We start from the raw sequence: 23,484 nt of genomic DNA, 5'->3' as shown, positions 1-23,484 counted from the left end.
ATGTCTCTGCACCCTTCTGTCATAGCAGCCAATCAGTGGAGCCCAGGGCATATGCATAAGCCGGGTCTCCTTCTACTGACTGCCTGATGGCCAGGAAGCAGCTAGATCCCCTTCCATAGATTGACCATGACGTCATCAGCCAGTGTCCAACGTCATTCTGGCCAGCCAGTGCCCCTTTGCTCTGCCCTTCGGTAAAGACTATTTCCACTTCAGATTCTGTACCTGGAAGTGACATGCAGTGAGGGCGGAAGTGTAGTTTCCTGCCAACACAGCCCACCAAAAAGAGAAAGTTAACCCCTCACGGGCTCGCTGCGCTTGTCACGCTTCGGGCATGGTGGCTCGCAGCGCTCGTCACATGGTTGTATTCCCCCTCTATGCCCACTTGGATGGTAGGGAATGACGTTGGACACTGGCTGATGATGTCATGGTCAATCTACGGAAGGGGATCTAGCTGCTTCCCTGCCCTACCCCTGCTGCCATTAGTAAGGTGACCCGACATATGCATATACTGGGTAACCACCTCTTAACAAGAGATGAGCGGTAGAACCGAACTGCTCATCTCTACTGCCACCTGCTGTCCCGTGCTCCCCCCTCACACTGCCTGCTGCCCCCTGCTCCCCTCTTACACTATCCCACACGCTCAGCACTGATGTCAGGTGACCCGACAGCCAGCGCAATGAACAGAATTGGAGAGCCTTTCTGATTCCACAGGACCCCAGGAGAAGACTGCATGCACCTCTGGACCCCTGTATACCGGATCACATCGCAGGATAGGTAAGTATACATGAATTACTACTTAGCCAAGGGCATCTAAATGATGCGATGTATAGTGATAAGTAACAATTAAAAAACGTAAATCTTCATGAATAGACCCCATTGTACTGTGACATTAGGCTGCAGGTGAAGGGCAGGAAACCCTTACAGACAGATTGGTAAATTCCATCACTGCTAAAATCTGCATCGCTGCAGTAAGAGGCAATACAGATTATTAGTTAACGCTGAATTTTAATAAATAGATCAATAAGTGAATAAAAACAAGACAATGATAAGATGATAAGAATAAAGAACTCAATTATACTAGTTTGCTTCTGGCAAACCCCATGTAAATAGATTTGTGTCTGAGTGAGAAATAATGAAGTTCACCACTAGAGGCACTAATGAGTAAAAGAACGGGTTAGACATACAGTATGTGCTGGTTTTCTTTCTTGGTTTCAGATTTTGTTTATAGTGAATGGAAAGTAAAACTCATCATTGACTTATTATGTGTGGGAGGTTACACAAGCCAGCCTACAGTATATAAGCAGGGAGGCAAGGTGCCTTGTGTCAGTCTAAACACAATTTGACAAGATGTTGTCCCTGTGTTCGCTGTCAGTGAAGAAATTTCTTACATCTGGATGGAGGAATATGAAGCTGATATTGCAGTTTATGGAGATGCTCTCCTTATGGGGGTGGCTGAAGGTCTTTGGAGCACAGAATGTATCATTCTCAAAAGGCAAAGTGACCCAGGACCCCGACACGGTGAAACCCACCAGTGTGAATTATCACTTCACCAGGCAGTGCAATTATAAGTGTGGATTCTGCTTTCACACTGCAAAGACTTCATTTGTCTTACCCCTATTAGAAGCCAAGAAAGGACTATCCATGCTAAGAGATGCAGGTATGTAAGAGGTGGTATTGGCATGGTATAGTGACAGCTTTACCTCCCAACCTTTAATAAAGCAAGTGATTGGATTTAATAGTTGTCACAGTGGAGCTGCCCAAATAGCATTTATTGTACTTTATTACAATTCACTTCATAACTCTTATTCTGTCTTCTAGGTATGGAAAAAATAAACTTTTCTGGAGGTGAACCATTCATGCAGGACAGGGGGCACTTTGTTGGAAAGCTGGTGGAGTACTGCAAGCAGGATCTGAGGTTGCCCAGTGTCAGCATTGTGAGCAACGGCAGTCTGATCACAGAGAAGTGGTTTAAATCATATGGTGAGTGAATGTAACATAGTAGTATTTACTGTATAGAGCTGTAGCTGCACAGACATTGTTGAAAACTGTTATTAATTATTGCCTTTTATTTTATGTACTTTCTTTTGAAGTCGCTCGCTGCTTGAGTTGTGTCCTATTCTGAGCCATGTGTGTATGCAGGCCGTAGGGAGGGGTCAGTGACGTGCGGTGAGGTAAATGGCTGGGGAGGCACTGGCTAGTATCAGAACCAGATATACACATACATATATGAACCCGAGGGTTCATGTGGGCTTTGTACAAAGGTGCAGCAGTATGTAGTGCTGGATTTTTGGTGAGTTTTGATCAGAGATGTGCGGAAAAGGCAGCAGGGGAGGCAGCGCCTCACCTGCCATACACTTCTTACTCCAGAGTTTTGACTATAAAAATGGTTAGACTAATACAAGGAAGATATTTATAATATATTCTTTACATTTCTCCTATCATTGTTATAGTCAAAACTCTGGAGTATATATATATATATATATATATATATATATATATATATATATATATATATATATATATATGTTTATATAAATATATGTATGGAAAGCCTCACCTGACTGCACATCATTGGGAGGGGTGTACGAGCGGTGGTATAGTCGTCTGGATACAGGGCCCTGGAAACGGCACCATCGCTACCCACAGCCCCTGCATCTGGCTAGCTGGGTGCCTGGAACCCCAAAGGACACTCCAGGCAAGTATCCCTTCAGTGTGTAGAGTCGACTGGAGTGTCCGGATTTCTGTAGACTTTCTTCTGCCAGCGGCCCCGCCCCGATGTAATGTCACAGGTTCAGGGGCGGGGTCAGCACAGGACGGCAGCGTGCTTCGGCACTGTGAGTATGCTGGGGGGATGCGTATTTTAGATTAATCTCTTGCACCCAGCATAGGGTAGGCATAAGTCCCAATAGTAATAATGGCCTGCTTACGCATCTAGGCATGTGTGTATTCACATTAGCAAAATACTTGCAAACCGAATACAGCCACATATGGAACTATGTATGACTATATGTGTCACGTACCTAATGATCAATAGCAGTCTGTTTTATATATATATATATTATTCATTACATGTGTTCTTTATTCCTGTTTACAATTTTTGCCATGTGGGTCTTGACACAATAATAGACAAGCCGCATGGTCGCAGTGCATATAGGGCCTGATTCAGAGCCACTCACAAAAAGCGAGCGCTCGCTCTGAATCAGGGCGACCGCTTTGTTGTAAAAAACCCGGCCTCCTGGCCGCTCGCTAAGCTGTGGGTGACCACCCACAGCTTTAGCAAGAGGCCAGGTGATGGTCGCGACTTGTGGTAGGGTCTCGTCTGCCGCAAGCTCCAGTGAGCTGTGATGTCAGTAGGGCCGCCCACAAACGGCAGGCGTTCCTTCAGGAACGCCTCCGTTTGTCCAGCCACCCCCCCCCCCCGCCTACAAAATGCTGTCGAACAACATCGACAGCCGCCCCGTTTGTAGCGAGCCCCAGAGCAAGAGAATTTCTCTATCTCGCTCCAGGGGCTTGCGCACGTGCATTGCGCACGCCGCGCGTGCGCTATGCCCCACCACCGACCCGCTTGCATGCGCATAGCACTTGCGAGCGGGTCTGAATCAGGCCCTTAGTGTAAAGCATGCTGCTTGTTAGTGGGATTCGGTCAAGATCTCGGCAAAGGGGATGCTGGCGCTTAGAATGCCAGCGCTGATAATACCGGTGCCGGAATCCTAACACTTGTCAGAATACCAGCTCCGGCATCCTGACCGCCGGCATCCCGAAGGTAAGTAGTGGGGTTAGGGTAGGCACTAGGGGGAGGGTTAGGTACAAGGGGGAGGGTTAGTGTTGGTGTTAGGGTAGGCACTAGGGGGAGGGTTAGGGTAGACACTAGGGGGAGGGTTAGGTTCAGGGCGCTGGGAAGGGGAGGTTAGGTTTAGGCATCGGGGAGGGAGGGGTAGGTGTAGGGAGAGGGGGAGGGTTAGGAAAGCTACCAACAGATGTCAGTATCCTAAACCTGTCAGGATGCAGGGGTGTATCTATAATGGGTGCAGGGTGTGCGGGGAACAGGGGCCCCTGGGTTCAGGGGGGCCCTGCACCGCACACCCTGCACCAATAATATTACTTACCTTTCCGGAGTCCCACGTCGGCGCGGGGGTCCGGCGCAGTAAAACGACTGGAAAATTGCCGTGGCGGCCATTTTCCCATCGTTTGCGCATGCGCAGTACAGGTAAAATGGCCGCCGTGGCCATTTTCCTGGTGACCAGTGCATTCATTATAGACTCTGGGCACACTCAATGCACTGCCGGCCGCCGGGTGGAGAGGAGGGGGCCCATGTCGGAGACTGCACATGGGCTCCCTCCTCTCTAGAAACGCCCCTGTCGGGATGCCAGCGTCGGGATTTTGGCATACCGTACCCATCCCCTTGTCAGTATAACAAACACTACAGGTAATCAGTAAGGAAATGAAACAGTGGCAGTGCAGCGTGTATACTGTATATGTCATGTTTTAAGTTAATAAACTGGAATTCCTAATTGTAATCACAATGCAGTAGAAAGTTATGGTATTATTGGTATCACATATCTTCTGCCTCGGCCGTGATTCCATACACAGCGATTGCGTGAAAATATGCAGCCGCAGAAATTTGTATTGAGACGCTCACTATTACTGTCTCAAATCCTCCACTTGCGAACAAAGACAAACCATCGGTCGCACATAGGTCGCACCATTGATCTTGTTAGTCGCTGGTATCCCGCTGAAGCCTTTACCACTGCACTCGCCCCCAAAACGGTCTGGACACGCCTGCGTTTGCCTCGCCGCCCCACGTGACCTCACACAAAACGCTCCCTTTACTTTCAATCAGACTACGTCCAAGTCCTCACTGCAACCGCCATCCGTTTATCTAACTTGTAACATGCGCAGTGCGACTGATACACATGCTCAGTATAAAATATCATTCAGATCCATAAACACCTCTCTATCAGGCCCTACATGGCTAAAAAAGGGATTTTGGGCCTGATTCAGGGGTGCACACAAAGCCGATGTTTGTGGATCAGGGCGATTTTTTACACACTGCATTCATATGAGTGACACTGTGCATGCTCCAAGTTAGATTACCAAGTCGCAGCGAGGACTTGGGCACAGTATGATCGTTAGTCAGGGAGTGCTTGTGGGAGGTTACTGGGGATGGCGAGGCAAGCACTGGCGTGGCAAGACCGTTTTGGGGGGTGTCTGCAAATGCAACTTCGTATGCAGAGGTAAAGGCTCCGGTGGCTTACTTGCGCCGGACATTCTGGGCAACCATAGGGTGCAACCAATGGTGTGCCTTTGTAGGCAAGTGGCGGATTTGAGACTACGCTAGCAGGCATCTCAGTATAAATTCCTGCAGCGGTGACGGGATTTGCGTCCAAAAATCCGCTTTGTTGCAAAATGACCCTTGTTTAGTTTTGTATGACATTTGCTTGCTGAAATTAATTTTGTGTTATAAAAACGATGTTTTTCAAGTTTGTGCTCCCAATTAACAATATTATTTGGGACTGTACAAAAAAACTGCATTACAGTGTCTTCCACAGAATGTTTTGTTCCATATAATATATTTTGTAGACAAAATATGCTATTAACAAACAGCATCCCATGCCGGTCACAGCTGGACACTTATGGGGAGATTTATTAAACCTCAAAGAGGACAAGTGGAGTGTTTCCCATAGTAACCAATCAGATTCTCGCTATCACTTTATAGAATGTACTAGGTGAATGATAGCTAGAATCTGATTGGTTGCTCTGGACAACACCTCCACTCTCTTCGGAAAGGTTTGATAAATCTTCCCCATGTGACCAGTGTGAATTATGTCCTGTATTTCACAATGATGGTGATGCCATGTGTAACTAGCCAATATTACACACCCATAACATATGGATGGTGGAGAGGGGGCACAAGTTCTTTGTGTGATCTCTCCAACAATGCCTTAATGTGATCCTGCCCATCTCGCCGGCTATATCTGATAAAGAGGTAGAGTGTATGTGGTATGTGTGAGCTTGTGTGTATGTATCTCAATGACTCACATAATTTAATTAACTTTAATTATATATATTGCAGGTGAACATCTGGATATTCTTGCTGTGTCCTGTGACAGCTTTGACGAGGGCGTCAACAAGCTCATTGGCCGAGGGCAAGGGAGAAAAAACCACGTGGAAAAATTAATGACCATCAGAAAATGGTGCCAGGACTATAACGTGGCATTTAAAATAAATTCTGTTATCAACCGATACAATGTCGACGAGGACATGAGTAAGGAGATTGCAATGGTCAATCCAATACGCTGGAAGGTAAGGACACTATTAACTGTATTGTACAAACTGAATTACATATAAAGGCATATTATACATCTATGTAATATGGCTCTCTACAAAAGTAAATAAATAATCCTGCATTCAATGTCATATAAATGTTCAGTAGGATATAAACGGATATGGAAGTAATGCAGCATTACTCCACGTATGAATATGAATATAACACAGTGGGAATGATTCATCAGTGGATGGAAATGCGGCTGGTTCTTTTCTGTGCAGTCTCGCCTGCGATTTATTGCTAATGCTGATTTTCAAACAAACGAGACGCTCACATGCAACTGTTGACACACCACCAGTCGCACCATTGAAACTTGCGGCAGGCGCAGTTTCAGTGTCTGAGTATGGCTTCTGGTATTAGCTACTGTGCGTTTTTGAATGCAGCCTTTTTTAGCGACATGCCCATGAAAGATAATCATTACTCATGTGCGGTGCGTCTCGGACTCAGTACAAAAACCATCAGTCAACTGCACGCGTCTCTGCTCTGCGTCCACCTCAGGATCGAGCCCAGATTTTCCTTTTTATTATGTAATCTTAAAATACACACCACAACTGGAATTATGGTGAGGTTAGCATTATAAAAAGTGTCATAAAGTGAAATTAAGTTCATTTATTGCACTTTTGTGCATATGTTACTCTGCAGACAGTCTGGCAGGGAGAGCTGGCAACCCTTCGTTTCAAATTTAATTTAAAAACAGATGGAGTGTTTATAAAATGTCTTGTGGTTACTAAATGGATACATTCATCCTAAATTAAAATTTCCATTTATTTATATTAACGCTATTTTATTGTATCACCAGGTGTTTCAGTGTCTCATTATTGAGGGTGAAAATTGTGGAGAAGACGCGTTGAGACAAGCTGAGCAATTTGTCATCGCTGATGATGAGTTCAAAGGTTTTCTGGATCGTCATAAGAACATTAAATGCTTGGTGCCTGAATCTAACCAGCAGGTGTGTATTTCCCCCCATTTGATGTAGCAATATCAATATTACTAATATCATATTCCCAAGTTACTTACACTAGTTACCAACTTACCATAATCATGATTTGATAGAATAGATAGAATTAAATGTATAAATTATATCAGGGCAATAAAAAACACAGATTTTAAAGAACCTTAAATGGGTTTGCCCCTTTCAACATCTCCAGAAAACTATTTTCATTTAGGTTGTTCTGAAGATGCAGCAAGAACTCCCTTCATTTTCCCCAGAAGCCAGAGCCAGAGTAACGGCCAGTGGGGCTCCAGGCAATATACCTGTCTGAGATACCCTTACCTTCCAAACATATCTGAAACAAATGATCGTGACAAACTGATCCCTGTCCCCGATCTGTCAAAACACGTCCACACTTTTGGTCACTTGCTGTCACGTAAGCTCCACTCCTTTTAAGGTCCACAAGTTTGAACTGTCCCTCTAAAGTTGGGAGGTGTGCCCTTTCCACCATGCCACTCCATACTTCAGCCGTTGACCAACATTATTTCTCCTTTCTCCTCTTTAAGTTCAATACTATGACCATCCCTGAGCACATCCAAGTCCCCTCATAAGTATTAACTTAAACAGAGCAGTAACAAGAGTCATGCAGAACAATCCATCAAAATCAGACAGACCATGCTATTCTCACAGCTACACCCATGAGTGTGATTGCACCAATATTGAGGGGGGAAGGGGGGAGGTTGCAGCTGGGGTTACACCTCCCTTGCACTCCTGGGCCCCTACAGAGGCCTGGGTAATTTGAACCTACTGCCCCTCTCAGCGCCCCTGACTGCTGCTATCTAAAGCTCAGTTGTTGCTATAACGAATCCTGAAATTTTGGGGCCCTGTTTGTAAAATTATAGTCTCTATTCATTTTCTGGATTGTTCAGCATTTTGCCAACACCAGCCCTGACATTTTATCAATAACGTCCACACTAATTATGCTTCCTTCTCTCCAGAACCTATTTAATGAGTAGCATTGATGTTTAATAAGCAGTCCCCCTTCCCTCCATCAGTCCTGACATTGAATTAATAGTAACCATGTTTAATAAATAGACCATATACCAACAATTAGCCACAATATCCAATATATTTTTTATATTTCATAAGTTAATCACATTTAATTAATATACCAATTGACCTCAATCAGTCACATTATTGAATTAATGGCCACAGCATTATCAGCTCTTAAATACAGTATATATATTAACAGCCCTACCAACCCCACATTAGGATAATACCCTCCATATTTAATAGTTACTTAACATTGATATTTCACCCCAAGCCTCCCGTTTCATCATTTAAAACTACCCCCACAGATAACATTAAATCCCTTTCCCCCTGCGCAACACATGACAAAAATCCATCCACAAGTCACGTACTTGTAAGCTGTGAGAGACAGACACAGGTGTAATGGGGCAGGTGGAGGGGACAGGTGTGAGGACTGGATGTAGGATAAGAGCAGTGATAGGATATAGGACCTCATTCAGAGGCGGTCGTTAGATGCAAGCGGTCGCTCTGAATGAGGGCGGCCGCTTGTATCTTGTAGTGCCGCCTCTTGGTCGATCGCTAAGCTGTGGGTTACCACCCACAGCTCTGGCGACCGACTAGGGTGATTGTGGCGATGGTCAAGACCATCGCGACCATCGGGGCTTGCGACGAGACCCTAAGGTTGGATCTCGGCACTCGCAAGCCCCAGGGAGCTTCCTGCTCTGATCAAGCAGGAAGCTCCCCACTGACATCACTGCTGATGTCAGTGGGGCCGCCACCAAATGGCAAACGTTCCTTCAGGAACGCCTCCATTTGGCCGGCCACGCCCCTTGCCCGCCTCCCAAACGGGGCGAGCTGTCACTCACCATCGACAGCTCGCCCCCTTTGGTGCGAGACCCCTAGCGATGGAGCGCCCGTCGCTAGCCAGGTCTCGCGCATGCGCAAGTCAGAGCCGGCTCCGACGTGTGCATGCCCAGTGGGGGAACATCGACCCAGTTGCGAGCGCTCATAATCTGTGGTCACTATCTCCCCTTTTTAGCCCCACAAATACATCTTAATTTCAGAACTGTCCAATGAAACAGCCATAGTGCACATTTCCACCACTCCCATTGCCAGTAACCAGCCTAAATTAAATAAAATAAATGATCTGTATATGAGCTTCAATTGGCTGCGCATAAAAATTCTATATTTTACATATTATTAATACTGTCCATTTTGTGGTAATTGCAATTTTCTTAAACTGTGATCTTTTCTTTATCTAATTTTAGATGCGAGATTCTTACCTCATTTTGGATGAATATGTAAGTTTATAATACAGTATTTTACAGTTATTTCTGGCGTTATAATTATGAGTATTGTAATAATGAAAGTACTGTAATACATATTGAGAGGAATTTCTTAAAGGCTTTTGCTAATGAATCCATTGTAAATGTGGCACTCAGTAGAACACCTGTTTGTAAAAGAATGGCGCACAGGATATTCTAGCTTCCTGCGTTTTCTGCGTCTCAGCAAGAAAAACAGGGTGGGGCTTCACTGAGCTTAGTAGCGATATGTGACAAGTCAGATATGGCATAGGAGAGCCAAATACTGTGATGCTGATACATTTACAGATGTTTGGTATATTTCCCATTCATTATCGGAGCACTGCCCCTGAGAATAATCTACACAGTGCATTTCTGTACATCTAGGCCACAATAGGTTAGGTGAGGCTTTCTGCCGTAACCTCTACCAGTGATGTGAGGCACAGCCTTTCCAGTCATACTTAGGTATACTCCAGAGTATTGACTATAAAAATGATATGAAAAATGTAAAGAAAATATTATAATATCTTCTTTGCATTATTCTAATCATTTTTATAGTCAAAACTCTAAGGCAAAAAGTGTATGACAGGTGAGGCACTGCCTCCCCTGCCTATCTTTTCCACACATCCCTGATCAAAACACACCAAGTTCCCAGCAGCTTCAGAGTTCTGCTCACTCTTCCGCTGCTATCGGTGAACACCACGCTGCCCAACTGAACAAAAGACTAGGAAGGCAGCGGCCAAAAGGTGACGCAGAAGTTGTGAGATAAACCACACTCCTGCCGACCCAGTGTAATTTTTCATACATCCAACGTGTTGTCCATGTTATTCATTTCTCTGCACTTCTGTTGATGTTATTTTAGTGTATATATGCCATAGGTAGCCGATGTGCTCGTTTTTACTTTAATTATTACCATTTCGGTAACTTTACAATTTCTTTCATTTTTCCGCCAGATGCGTTTCCTGGACTGCAGAAATAACCGGAAAGATCCATCCAGATCCATCTTGGATGTTGGTGTTGAAAACGCCATCAAGTTTAGTGGTTTCGATGAGAAGATGTTCTTCAAAAGAGGGGGAAAGTACGTGTGGAGCAAAGCAGACCTGAAGTTGGATTGGTGACCATTGCACACAATGGTCTTCACACCGGACAGTTCTACATTATGGTGTGAGATCACTGGAAGACTGGACTAGACTTTATACCTACAGTATATGTTCCACAATGTCCTGTTAACCAGACATGCAGAAAACACGTCCCCTCGCCTCGTTCAACGGGAGATATTGTCTCACACAACAGCTGAAGCCCATAACATTGCCCATCTCCGTATTAGACCACGAGCTTTGTAAATTGTTAGTCTATATTAAGTCCTGTCACGGCTATTCTTTTTCTGGGTGGCACGTCAGAACTTGACTTATTTTATAAGCTGGGAGGGGCTGGGCTGCAGTCTATTATTATTGCAGTCTATTATAGATATTTTGATCATTTGTATTCTTAGTGCTTATAGTGTGCGCCTGCTCCTTCCCCCCCCCCCTTCTCCTTATTTTATAAGCTGTCAGCAAATTTACTGATGCTTGGCAACCATGTTCTGCATTGTTGCACATATGCTGAGGTCTCTGCTCACCAGGGTTTTATGGAGCTGTATGGGCTCTCTAGTAGCTATGAAAGTGAGAATGTTTCTTTGCTAGTTTGCATGTAGCGACGAGGCGTTACCACCAATGAATAGCTTGTACGTCTTCTTCTAAGACTTAGTTGTAGGTAAAACAGATGTGCAAACATTCCTCCATGGGAACCAGAGACCTTGAAGGGAATTTTTGGGGAAAACAACATATGCCATCTTGAAATGAGAGAAGACTATCGTGTGTGATCTATGTACAGTACATCATGACATGCCTCCTGGGAATGCCTAGTCTTCTCCGGCTGGCATTCCCAGTGCTTACCCCGCTTCCCTAAGTATACCCATTAAATGCCTCTTGTGCATGCATCACCCATTCACCACTGACCTGCTATGCAGAGCAACAATGAATGGGCCATAGCTCCCAACCTCCTGGCCTGATTGAGGCAAAGAATAAGATCTTGATGACCCTGCGTAAGTTGGAAGGCATGTAACAATGCACATCTGTCTATTACATGTCTTTATCATTTTGAAAGCAATCAGCACTTCCTTTTATGGAGAACAGTAATGTCCAAGAGCTTAACTGCATAAATCCCCAGCTGCCTTTGGTCATACCTCTCTAATGTATATATGGTGACCCTGGCTCTACTCTGCATGTATATATTCCTCAGACATCCTGACATTTTAATTTATTGCACTGAATGTACATAACTTGTCTGCAATACTTATTACATGTATATATTTTGTTTGTTTTTTGGGTGGCATTATGTTCATTAGTATTACAAAGACAGTTTAACCTGGAAAATCTATCACAAATGTTGTTTTATTTAAATTATTATAATTTTCATAATCCATTCAAATCATTCATAGGAGCAATTAAAACAAAAAAACATTTTCCAGATCAATAGGAATTGTTAACTGGATGGGGGGTATTTGTGTCTGGAATCCAGACAGCAATATATATATATCCTTGCATGGTGGACTGTGGGCTTCTCTGAGGACAGAAGTTACATGTTTTATACACATGTGAGTGTGCTGCTATAGTGTGTGTTTGTGTGTATTTTATGTGTATAGTGAGAATGGATTGATATGTAGGGAGCTAATAATTATAAGTGAGTGCCATTGATTCCGTTGAATCCCACCATTTCTTAGTGTATGTTTAAGGTAATGTATTTATTTTATCAGTGTTTTTGTACTAAGACTTGGCAGAACAAAACCTTTTTTGACAAAAATAAATATTTCATAAGAATATACTTATTGGAAGTTGGTGGATATATAGACAGTAGTTAGGTTCCATTCTGCCATTGTACGTTCTAGCTAATCACAATGGTCGAATGCTCATGGAAAACAGTGCATTGACCACTGTAGAGCAATCTGATTAATGGCACCATATTTACCAATCAGTGTATATCGTGCCTGGGCTCCCAGATCATTGCCATGGTGCTTTGTGATAGGGCTTCATCATGTATGGTGCAATTACAGGTGGAGCAATGACCCCAATTGCTGCATGTGTGGAGTCATTGTTTAGAATTGGTTTGATTGTAGGTTTGCACTTTGGAAACTGCACTGTTTTGTATTTTCATTGCTGTTTTTTTGTGATACGCACAAATAAAGTCTTCATTCTCTTATCCTTCTGCTCCTTCTAATTACTGAAAGCTTGAAACAAACGTGTTAATATTAACATTAAGAGAAATTCATGTCCTGGTGGCTCTGTAAGAAGCACAATGGTCAGTTATTAAGCGCAGTGAAGGTGCTGAACAATGCGCGTCCAAATTAGGGATGTGCAGGCTCGGATAGGTTCGAGTTTGCACGTTGAGTTCGGATTTTTCCCTCCAAAAAAACGGAACTCAGAAAGAGGCAAAACGTCATCTTGCATGGACGAACATCATCATTCCTGGACAAAAGTCCAGGAATGATGATGTTCGTCCATGCAAGATGACGTTTTGCCTCTTTCTGAGTTCCGTTTTTTTGGAGGGAAAAATCCGAACTCAACGTGCAAACTCGAACCTATCCGAGCCTGCACATCCCTAGTCCAAATACACTCCCCCAGCATAGCCCAGTGCGTGCATCTACACTCTGTATATTTTTGGAAAACAGCTACAAATACAAACTATACATGCACCTAGTGTGTGCAGAGACTGAATAATCTCAAGGAAATCATTGTGCAAATTTGTCAGTGTTACTGTATGTAAAGGATAACTTCCTACCTCTCTATTACCAACCCTTCCATTATATTGTTTTAATCCTAAAATTACTCTTGGTATAGCCTCATTTATGATTTACGAGAACAAGGAGACATCGGGACTGACTTTGTATGTGTGAAGAACATTAATGCACAAAATGAGCGCCCATTGACGTATAGCGATAACCCAAAAGCTGCCAGCTCACTGATATGTTGTCATGATCTGCCAAAGAATGCACACCAGAGGGCTCCAGCATGAGAGGCGCTGACTTCATCAAAAAGTTCCCTTTAGGTCGCAAAGTCTTCTGCTGTTCATAAAAACATCTCAGAAATGTAATATTCATATCTCTAAAATAAAAAATGTGTATGCAGGTAGATTAAACTAAATAAATAAGACTCCTTGTCAGGCCCTAGTGTAGATTGACCTCAGTTGCTGGTACAGTGGCCGGTGGGCTTAAGTGAGTTGATGTTAACAGATGAGGGGGCAATATATAAGTCTTCCTCATAGGCTACTCTCAGATGTTGACGAGACCTACTCTGAGGCGCAGAGTCTAATCCACTTGATGGTATTCACCAGTGACCCCTCCAAGCGGGATATGGGTTTCGCTGCACCAAGTGAACAGGTCGTGGCCCCCAGAGTAGGTATCTAATAGAAGCAAGAAGACAAGGTACAGAACTAGGAATGACTGGAGGAGTATCTGCTACAATGAATCAGACACTGATTAGCGATGGGGACAACTCCATAAATCCAGATACAGTTTGTCACGAGTAGCTGAATTGTGAATCTAGATGCTGAATAGCGATGACTAACAGCCCCGGTGATCCTGACGCTGTATAGCAAATGATAGGTAACTGGGTATCCAGACGCCAAATAGCAATGGGTAACAGCTCTAGTGATCCTGATGATGTATAACAAAGGATAGGTAAATGGGTATCCAGACACTGAATAGCGATGGGTAACAGCTCCAGTGATCCTGACGTGTATAGCAAAGGATAGGTAACTGGGTATCCAGACGCTGAATAGAGATGGGTAACAGCTCCGGTAATCCTGACGCTGTATAGCAAAGGGTAGGTAACTGTTTATCCAGACGCTGAATAGCGATGGGTAACAGCTCCAGTGATCATGATGCTGTATAGCAAAGGATAGGTAACTGGGTATCCAGACGCCGAATAGCAATGGGTAACAGCTCCAGTGATCCTGATGCTGTATAACAAAGGATAGGTAACTGGGTATCCAGACACTGAATAGCGATGGGTAACAGCTCCGGTGATCCTGACGCTGTATAATAAAAGATAGGTAACTGGGTATCCAGACACTGAATAGCGATAGGTAACAGCTCTGGTGATCCTGACGCTGTATAACAGAAGATAGGTAACTGGGTATCCAGACACTGACTAGCGATGGGTAACAGCTCCGGTGATACTGATGCTATAGAGCAAAGGATAGGCAACTGGGTATCCAGACGCTAAATAGAGATGGGTAACAGCTCCGGTGATCCTGATACTGTAGAGCAAAGGATAGGTCACAGTGTATCCAGACGCTGAAGAGAGATCGGTAACCGCTCCGGGGATCCTGATGCTGTATAGCAAAGGATAGGTAACTGTGTATCCAGATGCTGAAGAGGGATGGGTAACCGCTCTGCTTGTCCTGACGCTGTATAGCAAAGGATAGGTAACTGTGTATTCAGACACTGAATAGCAATGGGTAACCACTCTGGTGATCCTGACGGTGTATAGCAAAGGATAAGTAACTGGGTATCCAGACACTGAATAGCAATGGGTAACATCTCCGGTGATCCTGATGCTGTATAGCAAAGGATAGGTAACTGTTTATCCAGACTCTGAATAGCGATGGGTAAAAGCTCCAGTGATCCTGATGCTGTATAACAAAGGATAGGTAACTGTGTATCCAGACACTGAATAGCGATGGGTAACAGCTCCAGTGATCCTGACGCTGTATAACAAAAGATAGGTAACTGGGTATCCAGACACTGAATAGCGATGGGTAACAGCTCTGGTGATCCTGACGCTGTATAGCAAATGATAGGTACCTCGGTATCCAGACGCTGAATAGAGATAGGTAACAGCTCCGGTAATCCTGACGCTGTATAGCAAGGGGTAGGTAACTGTTTATCCAGACACTGAATAGCGATGGGTAACAGCTCCGGTGATCCTGACGCTGTTTAACAAAAGATATGTAACTGGGTATCCAGATGCTGAATAGCGATGGGAAACAGCTCTGGTGATCCTGACGCTGTATAGCAAAGGATAGATAACTGGGTATCCAGACACTGAATTGTGATGGGTAACAGCTCTGGTGATCCTGATGCTGTATAGCAAAGGATAGGTAACTGTGTATCCAGACTCTGAAGAGAGATGGGTAACAGCTCCGGTGATGCTGACGCTGTATAGCAAAGGATAGGTAACTGGGTATCCAGACGCTGAATAGCAATGGGTAACAGCTCCGGTGATCCTGACAATGTATAGCAAAGGATAGGTAACTGTGTATCCAGACGCTAAATAGAGATGGGTAACAGCTTCGGTGATCCTGACGCTGTATAGCAAAAGATAGGTAACTGTGTATCCAGACGCTGAAGAGAGATGGGTAACAGCTCCGGTGATCCTGACGCTGTATAGCAAAGGATAAGTAACTGGGTATTCAGACGCGCAATATCGATGGGTAACAGCTCCGGTGATCCTGACACTTTATAGCAAAGGATAGGTAACTGTGTATCCAGCCGCTGAATAGCAATGGGTAACTGCTCCGGTGATCCTGATGCTGTATAGCAAAGGATAGGTAACTGTGTATCCAGACACAGAATAGCAATGGGTAACATCTAAGGTGATCCTGATGCTGTATAGCAAAGGATAGGTAACTGTGTATCCAGACTCTGAATAGAGATAGGTAACAGCTCCGGTAATCCTGACGCTGTATAGCAAAGGGTAGGTAACTGTTTATCCAGACTCTGAATAGCGATGGGTAAAAGCTCCAGTGATCCTGATGCTGTATAACAAAGGATAGGTAACTGTGTATCCAGACACTGAATAGCGATGGGTAACAGCTCCAGTGATCCTGACGCTGTATAACAAAAGATAGATAACTGGGTATCCAGACACTGAATAGCGATGGGTAACAGCTCCGGTGATCCTGACGCTGTATAGCAAATGATAGGTACCTCGGTATCCAGACGCTGAATAGAGATAGGTAACAGCTCCGGTAATCCTGACGCTGTATAGCAAGGGGTAGGTAACTGTTTATCCAGACACTGAATAGCGATGGGTAACAGCTCCGGTGATCCTGACGCTGTATAGCTAAGGATAAGTAACTGGGTAACCAAACGCTCAATATCGATGGGTAACAGCTCCGGTGATCCTGACACTTTATAGCAAAGGATAGGTAACTGTGTATCCAGCCGCTGAATAGCAATGGGTAACTGCTCCGGTGATCCTGATGCTGTATAGCAAAGGATAGGTAACTGGGTATCCAGAAGCTGAACAGTGATGGGTAACAGCTTCGTTGATCCTGACGATGTATAGCAAAGGATAGGTAACTGGGAATCTAGACACTAAATAGTGATGGTAAACAGCTCCGGTGATCCTGACGCTGTATAGCAAAGGATAGGTAACTGTGTATCCAGACGCTGAATAGAGATGGGTAACAGCTCCGGTAATCAAGACGCTGTATAGCAAAGGGTAGGTAACTGTTTATCCAGACGCTGAATAGCGATGGGTAACAGCTCCAGTGATCCTGACGCTGTATAGCAAATGATAGGTAACTGGGTATCCAGACGCTGAATAGCAATGGGTTACACCTCCGGTGATCCTGACGCTGTATAGCAAAGGATAGGTAACTGGGTATCCAGACGCTGAATATCGATGGTTAACAGCTCCGGTGATCCTGATGCTGTATAGCAAAGGATAGGTAACTGGGTACCCAGACACTGAATAGCGATGGTTAACAACTCCGGTGATCCTGTTGCTGTATAGCAAAGGTTTCTTAACTGAGTATCTAGACGCTGAATAGCAATGGGTAACAGCTCTGGTGATCCTGACGCTGTATGCAAAGGGTAGGTAACTGGGAATCTAGATGCTAAATAGCGATGGGAAATAGCTTTGGTGATCCTGATGCTGTATAGCAAAGGATAGGTAACTTTGTATCCAGAAGTTGAATAGAGATAGGTAACAGCTCCAGTGATCCTGACGCTGTATAGCAACGGATAAGTAACTGGGTATCCAGACGCTGAATAGCAATGGGTAACAGCTCTGGTGATCCTGACACTGTATAGCAAAGGATAGGTAACTCGGAATCTAGATGCTAAATAGCAATGGGAAACAGCTCCGGTGATCCTGACGCTGTATAGCTAAGGATAAGTAACTGGGTATCCAGACGCTCAATATCGATGGGTAACAGCTCCGGTGATCCTGACACTTTATAGCAAAGGATAGGTAACTGTGTATCCAGCCGCTGAATAGCAATGGGTAACCGCTCCAGTGATCCTGATGCTGTATAGCAAAGGATAGGTAACTGGGTATCCAGAAGCTGAACAGTGATGGTTAACAGCTCCGTTGATCCTGACGCTGTATAGCAAAGGATAGGTAACTGGGAATCTAGACACTAAATCGTGATGGTAAACAGCTCCGGTGATCCTGACGCTGTATAGCAAAGGATAGGTAACTGTGTATCCAGACGCTGAATAGCGATGGGTAACAGCTCCGGTAATCCTGACGCTGTATAGCAAAGGGTAGGTAACTGTTTATCCAGACTCTGAATAGCGATGGGTAACAGCTCCAGTGATCCTGACGCTGTATAACAAAAGATAGGTAACTGGGTATCCAGACACTGAATAGCGATGGGTAACAGCTCCGGTGATCCTGACGCTGTATAACAAAAGATAGGTAACAGGGTATCCAGACACTGAATAGCGATAGGTAACAGCTCTGGTGATCCTGACGCTGTATAACAAAAGATAGGTAACTGGGTATCCAGACACTGAATAGCGATGGGTAACAGCTCCGGTGATACTGATGCTGTATAGCAAAGGATAGGTAACTGGGTATCCAGACGCTAAATAGAGATGGGTAACAGCTCCGGTGATCCTGATGCTATAGAGCAAAGGATAGGTAACTGTGTATCCAGACGCTAAAGAGAGATCGGTAACCGCTCCGGGGATCCTGATGCTGTATAGCAAAGGATAGGTAAATGTGTATCCAGACGCTGAAGAGAGATGGGTAACCGCTCTGCTTGTCCTGACGCTGTATAGCAAAGGATAGGTAACTGTGTATTCAGACACTGAATAGCAATGGGTAATCACTCTGGTGATCCTGACGGTGTATTGCAAAGGATAAGTAACTGGGTATCCAGACACTGAATAGCAATGGGTAACATCTCCGGTGATCCTGATGCTGTATAGCAAAGGATAGGTAACTGTGTATCCAGACTCTGAATAGAGATAGGTAACAGCTCCGGTAATCCTGACGCTGTATAGCAAAGGGTAGGTAACTGTTTATCCAAACTCTGAATAGCGATGGGTAAAAGCTCCAGTGATCCTGATGCTGTATAACAAAGGATAGGTAACTGTGTATCCAGACACTGAATAGCGATGGGTAACAGCTCCAGTGATCCTGACGCTGTATAACAAAAGATAGGTAACTGGGTATCCAGACACTGATTAGCGATGGGTAACAGCTCCGGTGATCCTGACGCTGTATAGCAAATGATAGGTACCTCGGTATCCAGACGCTGAATAGAGATAGGTAACAGCTCCGGTAATCCTGACGCTGTATAGAAAGGGGTAGGTAACTGTTTATCCAGACACTGAATAGCGATGGGTAACAGCTCCGGTGATCCTGACGCTGTTTAACAAAAGATATGTAACTGGGTATCCAGATGCTGAATAGCGATGGGAAACAGCTCTGGTGATCCTGACGCTGTATAGCAAAGGATAGAAAACTGGGTATCCAGACACTGAATTGTGATGGGTAACAGCTCTGGTGATCCTGATGCTGTATAGCAAAGGATAGGTAACTGTGTATCCAGACTCTGAAGGGAGATGGGTAACAGCTCCGGTGATGCTGACGCTGTATAGCAAAGGATAGGTAACTGTGTATCCAGACGCTGAATAGCAATGGGTAACAGCTCCGGTGATCCTGACAATGTATAGCAAAGGATAGGAAACTGTGTATCCAGACGCTAAATAGAGATGGGTAACAGCTTCGGTGATCCTGACGTTGTATAGCAAAAGATAGGTAACTGTGTATCCAGACGCTCAAGAGAGATGGGTAACAGCTCCGGTGATCCTGACGCTGTATAGCAAAGGATAAGTAACTGGGTATCCAGACGCTGAATAGTGATGGGTAAACGCTACGGTGATCCTGACACTGTATAGCAAAGGATAGGTAACTGTTTATGCAGACACTGAATAGCGATGGGTAACAGCTCCAGTGATCCTGACGCTGTATAGCTAAGGATAAGTAACTGGGTATCCAGACGCTCAATATCGATGGGTAACAGCTCCGGTGATCCTGACACTTTATAGCAAAGGATAGGTAACTGTGTATCCAGCCGCTGAATAGCAATGGGTAACTGCTCCGGTGATCCTGATGCTGTATAGCAAAGGATAGGTAACTGTGTATCCAGACACTGAATAGCAATGGGTAACATCTACGGTGATCCTGATGCTGTATAGCAAAGGATAGGTAACTGTGTATCCAGACTCTGAATAGAGATAGGTAACAGCTCCGGTAATCCTGACGCTGTATAGCAAACGGTAGGTAACTGTTTATCCAGACTCTGAATAGCGATGGGTAAAAGCTCCAGTGATCCTGATGCTGTATAACAAAGGATAGGTAACTGTGTATCCAGACACTGAATAGCGATGGGTAACAGCTCCAGTGATCCTGACGCTGTATAACAAAAGATAGGTAACTGGGTATCCAGACACTGAATAGCGATGGGTAACAGCTCTGGTGATCCTGACGCTGTATAGCAAATGATAGGTACCTCGGTATCCAGACCCTGAATAGAGATAGGTAACAGCTCCGGTAATCCTGACGCTGTATAGCAAGGGGTAGGTAACTGTTTATCCAGACACTGAATAGCAATGGGTAACAGCTCCGGTGATCCTGACGCTGTATAGCTAAGCATAAGTAACTGGGTATCCAGACGCTCAATATCGATGGGTAACAGCTCCGGTGATCCTGACACTTTATAGCAAAGGATAGGTAACTGTGTATCCAGCCACTGAATAGCAATGGGTAACTGCTCCGGTGATCCTGATGCTGTATAGCAAAGGATAGGTAACTGGGTATCCAGAAGCTGAACAGTGATGGGTAACAGCTCCGTTGATCCTGACGCTGTATAGCAAAGGATAGGTAACTGGGAATCTAGACACTAAATAGTGATGGTAAACAGCTCCGGTGATCCTGACGCTGTATAGCAAAGGATAGGTAACTGTGTATCCAGACGCTGAATAGAGATGGGTAACAGCTCCGGTAATCAAGACGCTGTATAGCAAAGGGTAGGTAACTGTTTATCCAGACGCTGAATAGCGATGGGTAACAGCTCCAGTGATCCTGACGCTGTATAGCAAATGATAGGTAACTGGGTATCCAGACGCTGAATAGCAATGGGTTACACCTCCGGTGATCCTGACGCTGTATAGCAAAGGATAGGTAACTGGGTATCCAGACGCTGAATATCGATGGTTAACAGCTCCGGTGATCCTGACACTGTATAGCAAAGGATAGGTAACTGTTTATCCAGACGCTGAATATCGATGGGTAAACGCTCCGGTTATCCTGATGCTGTATAGCAAAGGATAGGTAACTGGGTACCCAGACACTGAATAGCGATGGTTAACAGCTCCGGTGATCCTGACACTGTATAGCAAAGGATAGGTAACTGTGTATCCAGACGCTGAATAGCGATGGGTAAACGCTCCGGTGATCCTGATGCTGTATAGCAAAGGATAGGTAACTGGGTATCCAGACGCTGAATATCGATGGTTAACAGCTCCGGTGATCCTGACACTGTATAGCAAAGGATAGGTAACTGTGTATCCAGACGTTGAATAGCGATGGGTAAACGCTCCGGTGATCCTGATGCTGTATAGCAAAGGATAGGTAACTGGGTACCCAGACACTGAATAGCGATGGTTAACAACTCCGGTGATCCTGTTGCTGTATAGCAATGGTTTCTTAACTGAGTATCTAGACGCTGAATAGCAATGGGTAACAGCTCTGGTGATCCTGACGCTGTATAGCAAAGGGTAGGTAACTGGGAATCTAGATGCTAAATAGCGATGGGAAATTGCTTTGGTGATCCTGATGCTGTATAGCTAAGGATAGGTAACTTTGTATCCAGACGTTGAATAGAGATTGGTAACAGCTCCGGTGATCCTGACGCTGTATAGCAAAGGATAAGTAACTGGGTATCAAGACGCTGAATAGCGATGGGTAACAGCTCCGGTGATCCTGATGCTGTATAGCAAAGGATAAGTAACTGGGTATCCAGACGCTGAATAGTGATGGGTAAACGCTTCGGTGATCCTGACACTGTATAGCAAATGATTGGTAACTGGGAATCTAGATGCTAAATAGCAATGGGAAACAGCTCCGGTGATCCTGACGCTGTATAGCTAACGATAAGTAACTGGGTATCCAGACGCTCAATATCGATGGGTAACAGCTCCGGTGATCCTGACACTTTATAGCAAAGGATAGGTAACTGTGTATCCAGCCGCTGAATAGCAATGGGTAACCGCTCCGGTGATCCTGATGCTGTATAGCAAAGGATAGGTAACTGGGTATCCAGAAGCTTAACAGTGATGGGTAACAGCTCCGTTGATCCTGACGCTGTATAGCAAAGGATAGGTAACTGGGAATCTAGACACTAAATCGTGATGGTAAACAGCTCCGGTGATCCTGACGCTGTATAGCAAAGGATAGGTAACTGTGTATCCAGATGCTGAATAGAGATGGGTAACAGCTCCGGTAATCAAGACGCTGTATAGCAAAGGGTAGGTAACTGTTTATCCAGACGCTGAATAGCGATGGGTAACAGCTCCAGTGATCCTGACGCTGTATAGCAAAGGATAGGTAACTGGGTATCCAGACGCTGAATAGCAATGGGTTACACCTCCGGTGATCCGGACGCTGTATAGCAAAGGATAGGTAACTGGGTTTCCAGACGCTGAATATCGATGGTTAACAGCTCCGGTGATCCAGACACTGTATAGCAAAGGATAGGTAACTGTGTATCCAGACGCTGAATAGCGATGGGTAAACGCTCCGGTGATCCTGATGCTGTATAGCAAAGGATAGGTAACTGGGTACCCAGACACTGAATAGCGATGGTTAACAACTCCGGTGATCCTGTTGCTGTATAGCAAAGGTTTCTTAACTGAGTATCTAGACGCTGAATAGCAGTGGGTAACAGCTCTGGTGATCCTGACGCTGTATAGCAAAGGGTAGGTAACTGGGAATCTAGATGCTAAATAGCGATGGGAAATAGCTTTGGTGATCCTGATGCTGTATAGCTAAGGATAGGTAACTTTGTATCCAGACGTTGAATAGATATTGGTAACAGCTCCGGTGATCCTGACGCTGTATAGCAAAGGATAGGTAACTGGGTATCCAGACGCTGAATATCGATGGTTAACAGCTCCGGTGATCCTGACACTGTACACTGTATAGCAAAGGATAGGTAACTGTGTAACCAGACGCTGAATAGCGATGGGTAAACGCTCCGGTGATCCTGATGCTGTATAGCAAAGGATAGGTAACTGGGTACCCAGACACTGAATAGCGATGGTTAACAACTCCAGTGATCCTGTTGCTGTATAGCAAAGGTTTCTTAACTGAGTATCTAGACGCTGAATAGCAATGGGTAACAGCTCTGGTGATCCTGACGCTGTATGCAAAGGGTAGGTAACTGGGAATCTAGATGCTAAATAGCGATGGGATATAGCTTTGGTGATCCTGATGCTGTATAGCAAAGGATAGGTAACTTTGTATCCAGACGTTGAATAGAGATTGGTAACAGCTCCGGTGATCCTGACGCTGTATAGCAAAGGATAAGTAACTGGGTATCCAGACGCTGAATAGCAA

The 23,484-nt window shown here is 44.7% G+C and overlaps 1 protein-coding gene across 1 annotated transcript; it reads left to right on the top strand.

Moving 5' to 3' along the window:
* Positions 1 to 782: 782 nt before the first annotated feature.
* RSAD2 (radical S-adenosyl methionine domain containing 2) lies at positions 783 to 12,823 on the top strand. The gene is made up of 6 exons (XM_088479518.1): positions 783 to 1,657; positions 1,819 to 1,980; positions 6,074 to 6,303; positions 7,125 to 7,274; positions 9,554 to 9,586; positions 10,540 to 12,823. The coding sequence occupies exons 1-6, from the start codon at positions 1,348 to 1,350 to the stop codon at positions 10,702 to 10,704; spliced, it is 1,050 nt and encodes a 349-aa protein (XP_088335644.1). The 5' UTR covers positions 783 to 1,347; the 3' UTR covers positions 10,705 to 12,823.
* The last annotated feature ends 10,661 nt before the right edge of the window (positions 12,824 to 23,484 follow it).

This window comes from Taudactylus pleione, unplaced genomic scaffold (assembly GCF_031769625.1).
Source record: "Taudactylus pleione unplaced genomic scaffold, aTauple2 ptg000238l, whole genome shotgun sequence".
NCBI lineage: Eukaryota > Metazoa > Chordata > Amphibia > Anura > Myobatrachidae > Taudactylus > Taudactylus pleione.
This window is presented reverse-complemented; position numbering and strand designations above follow the sequence as displayed.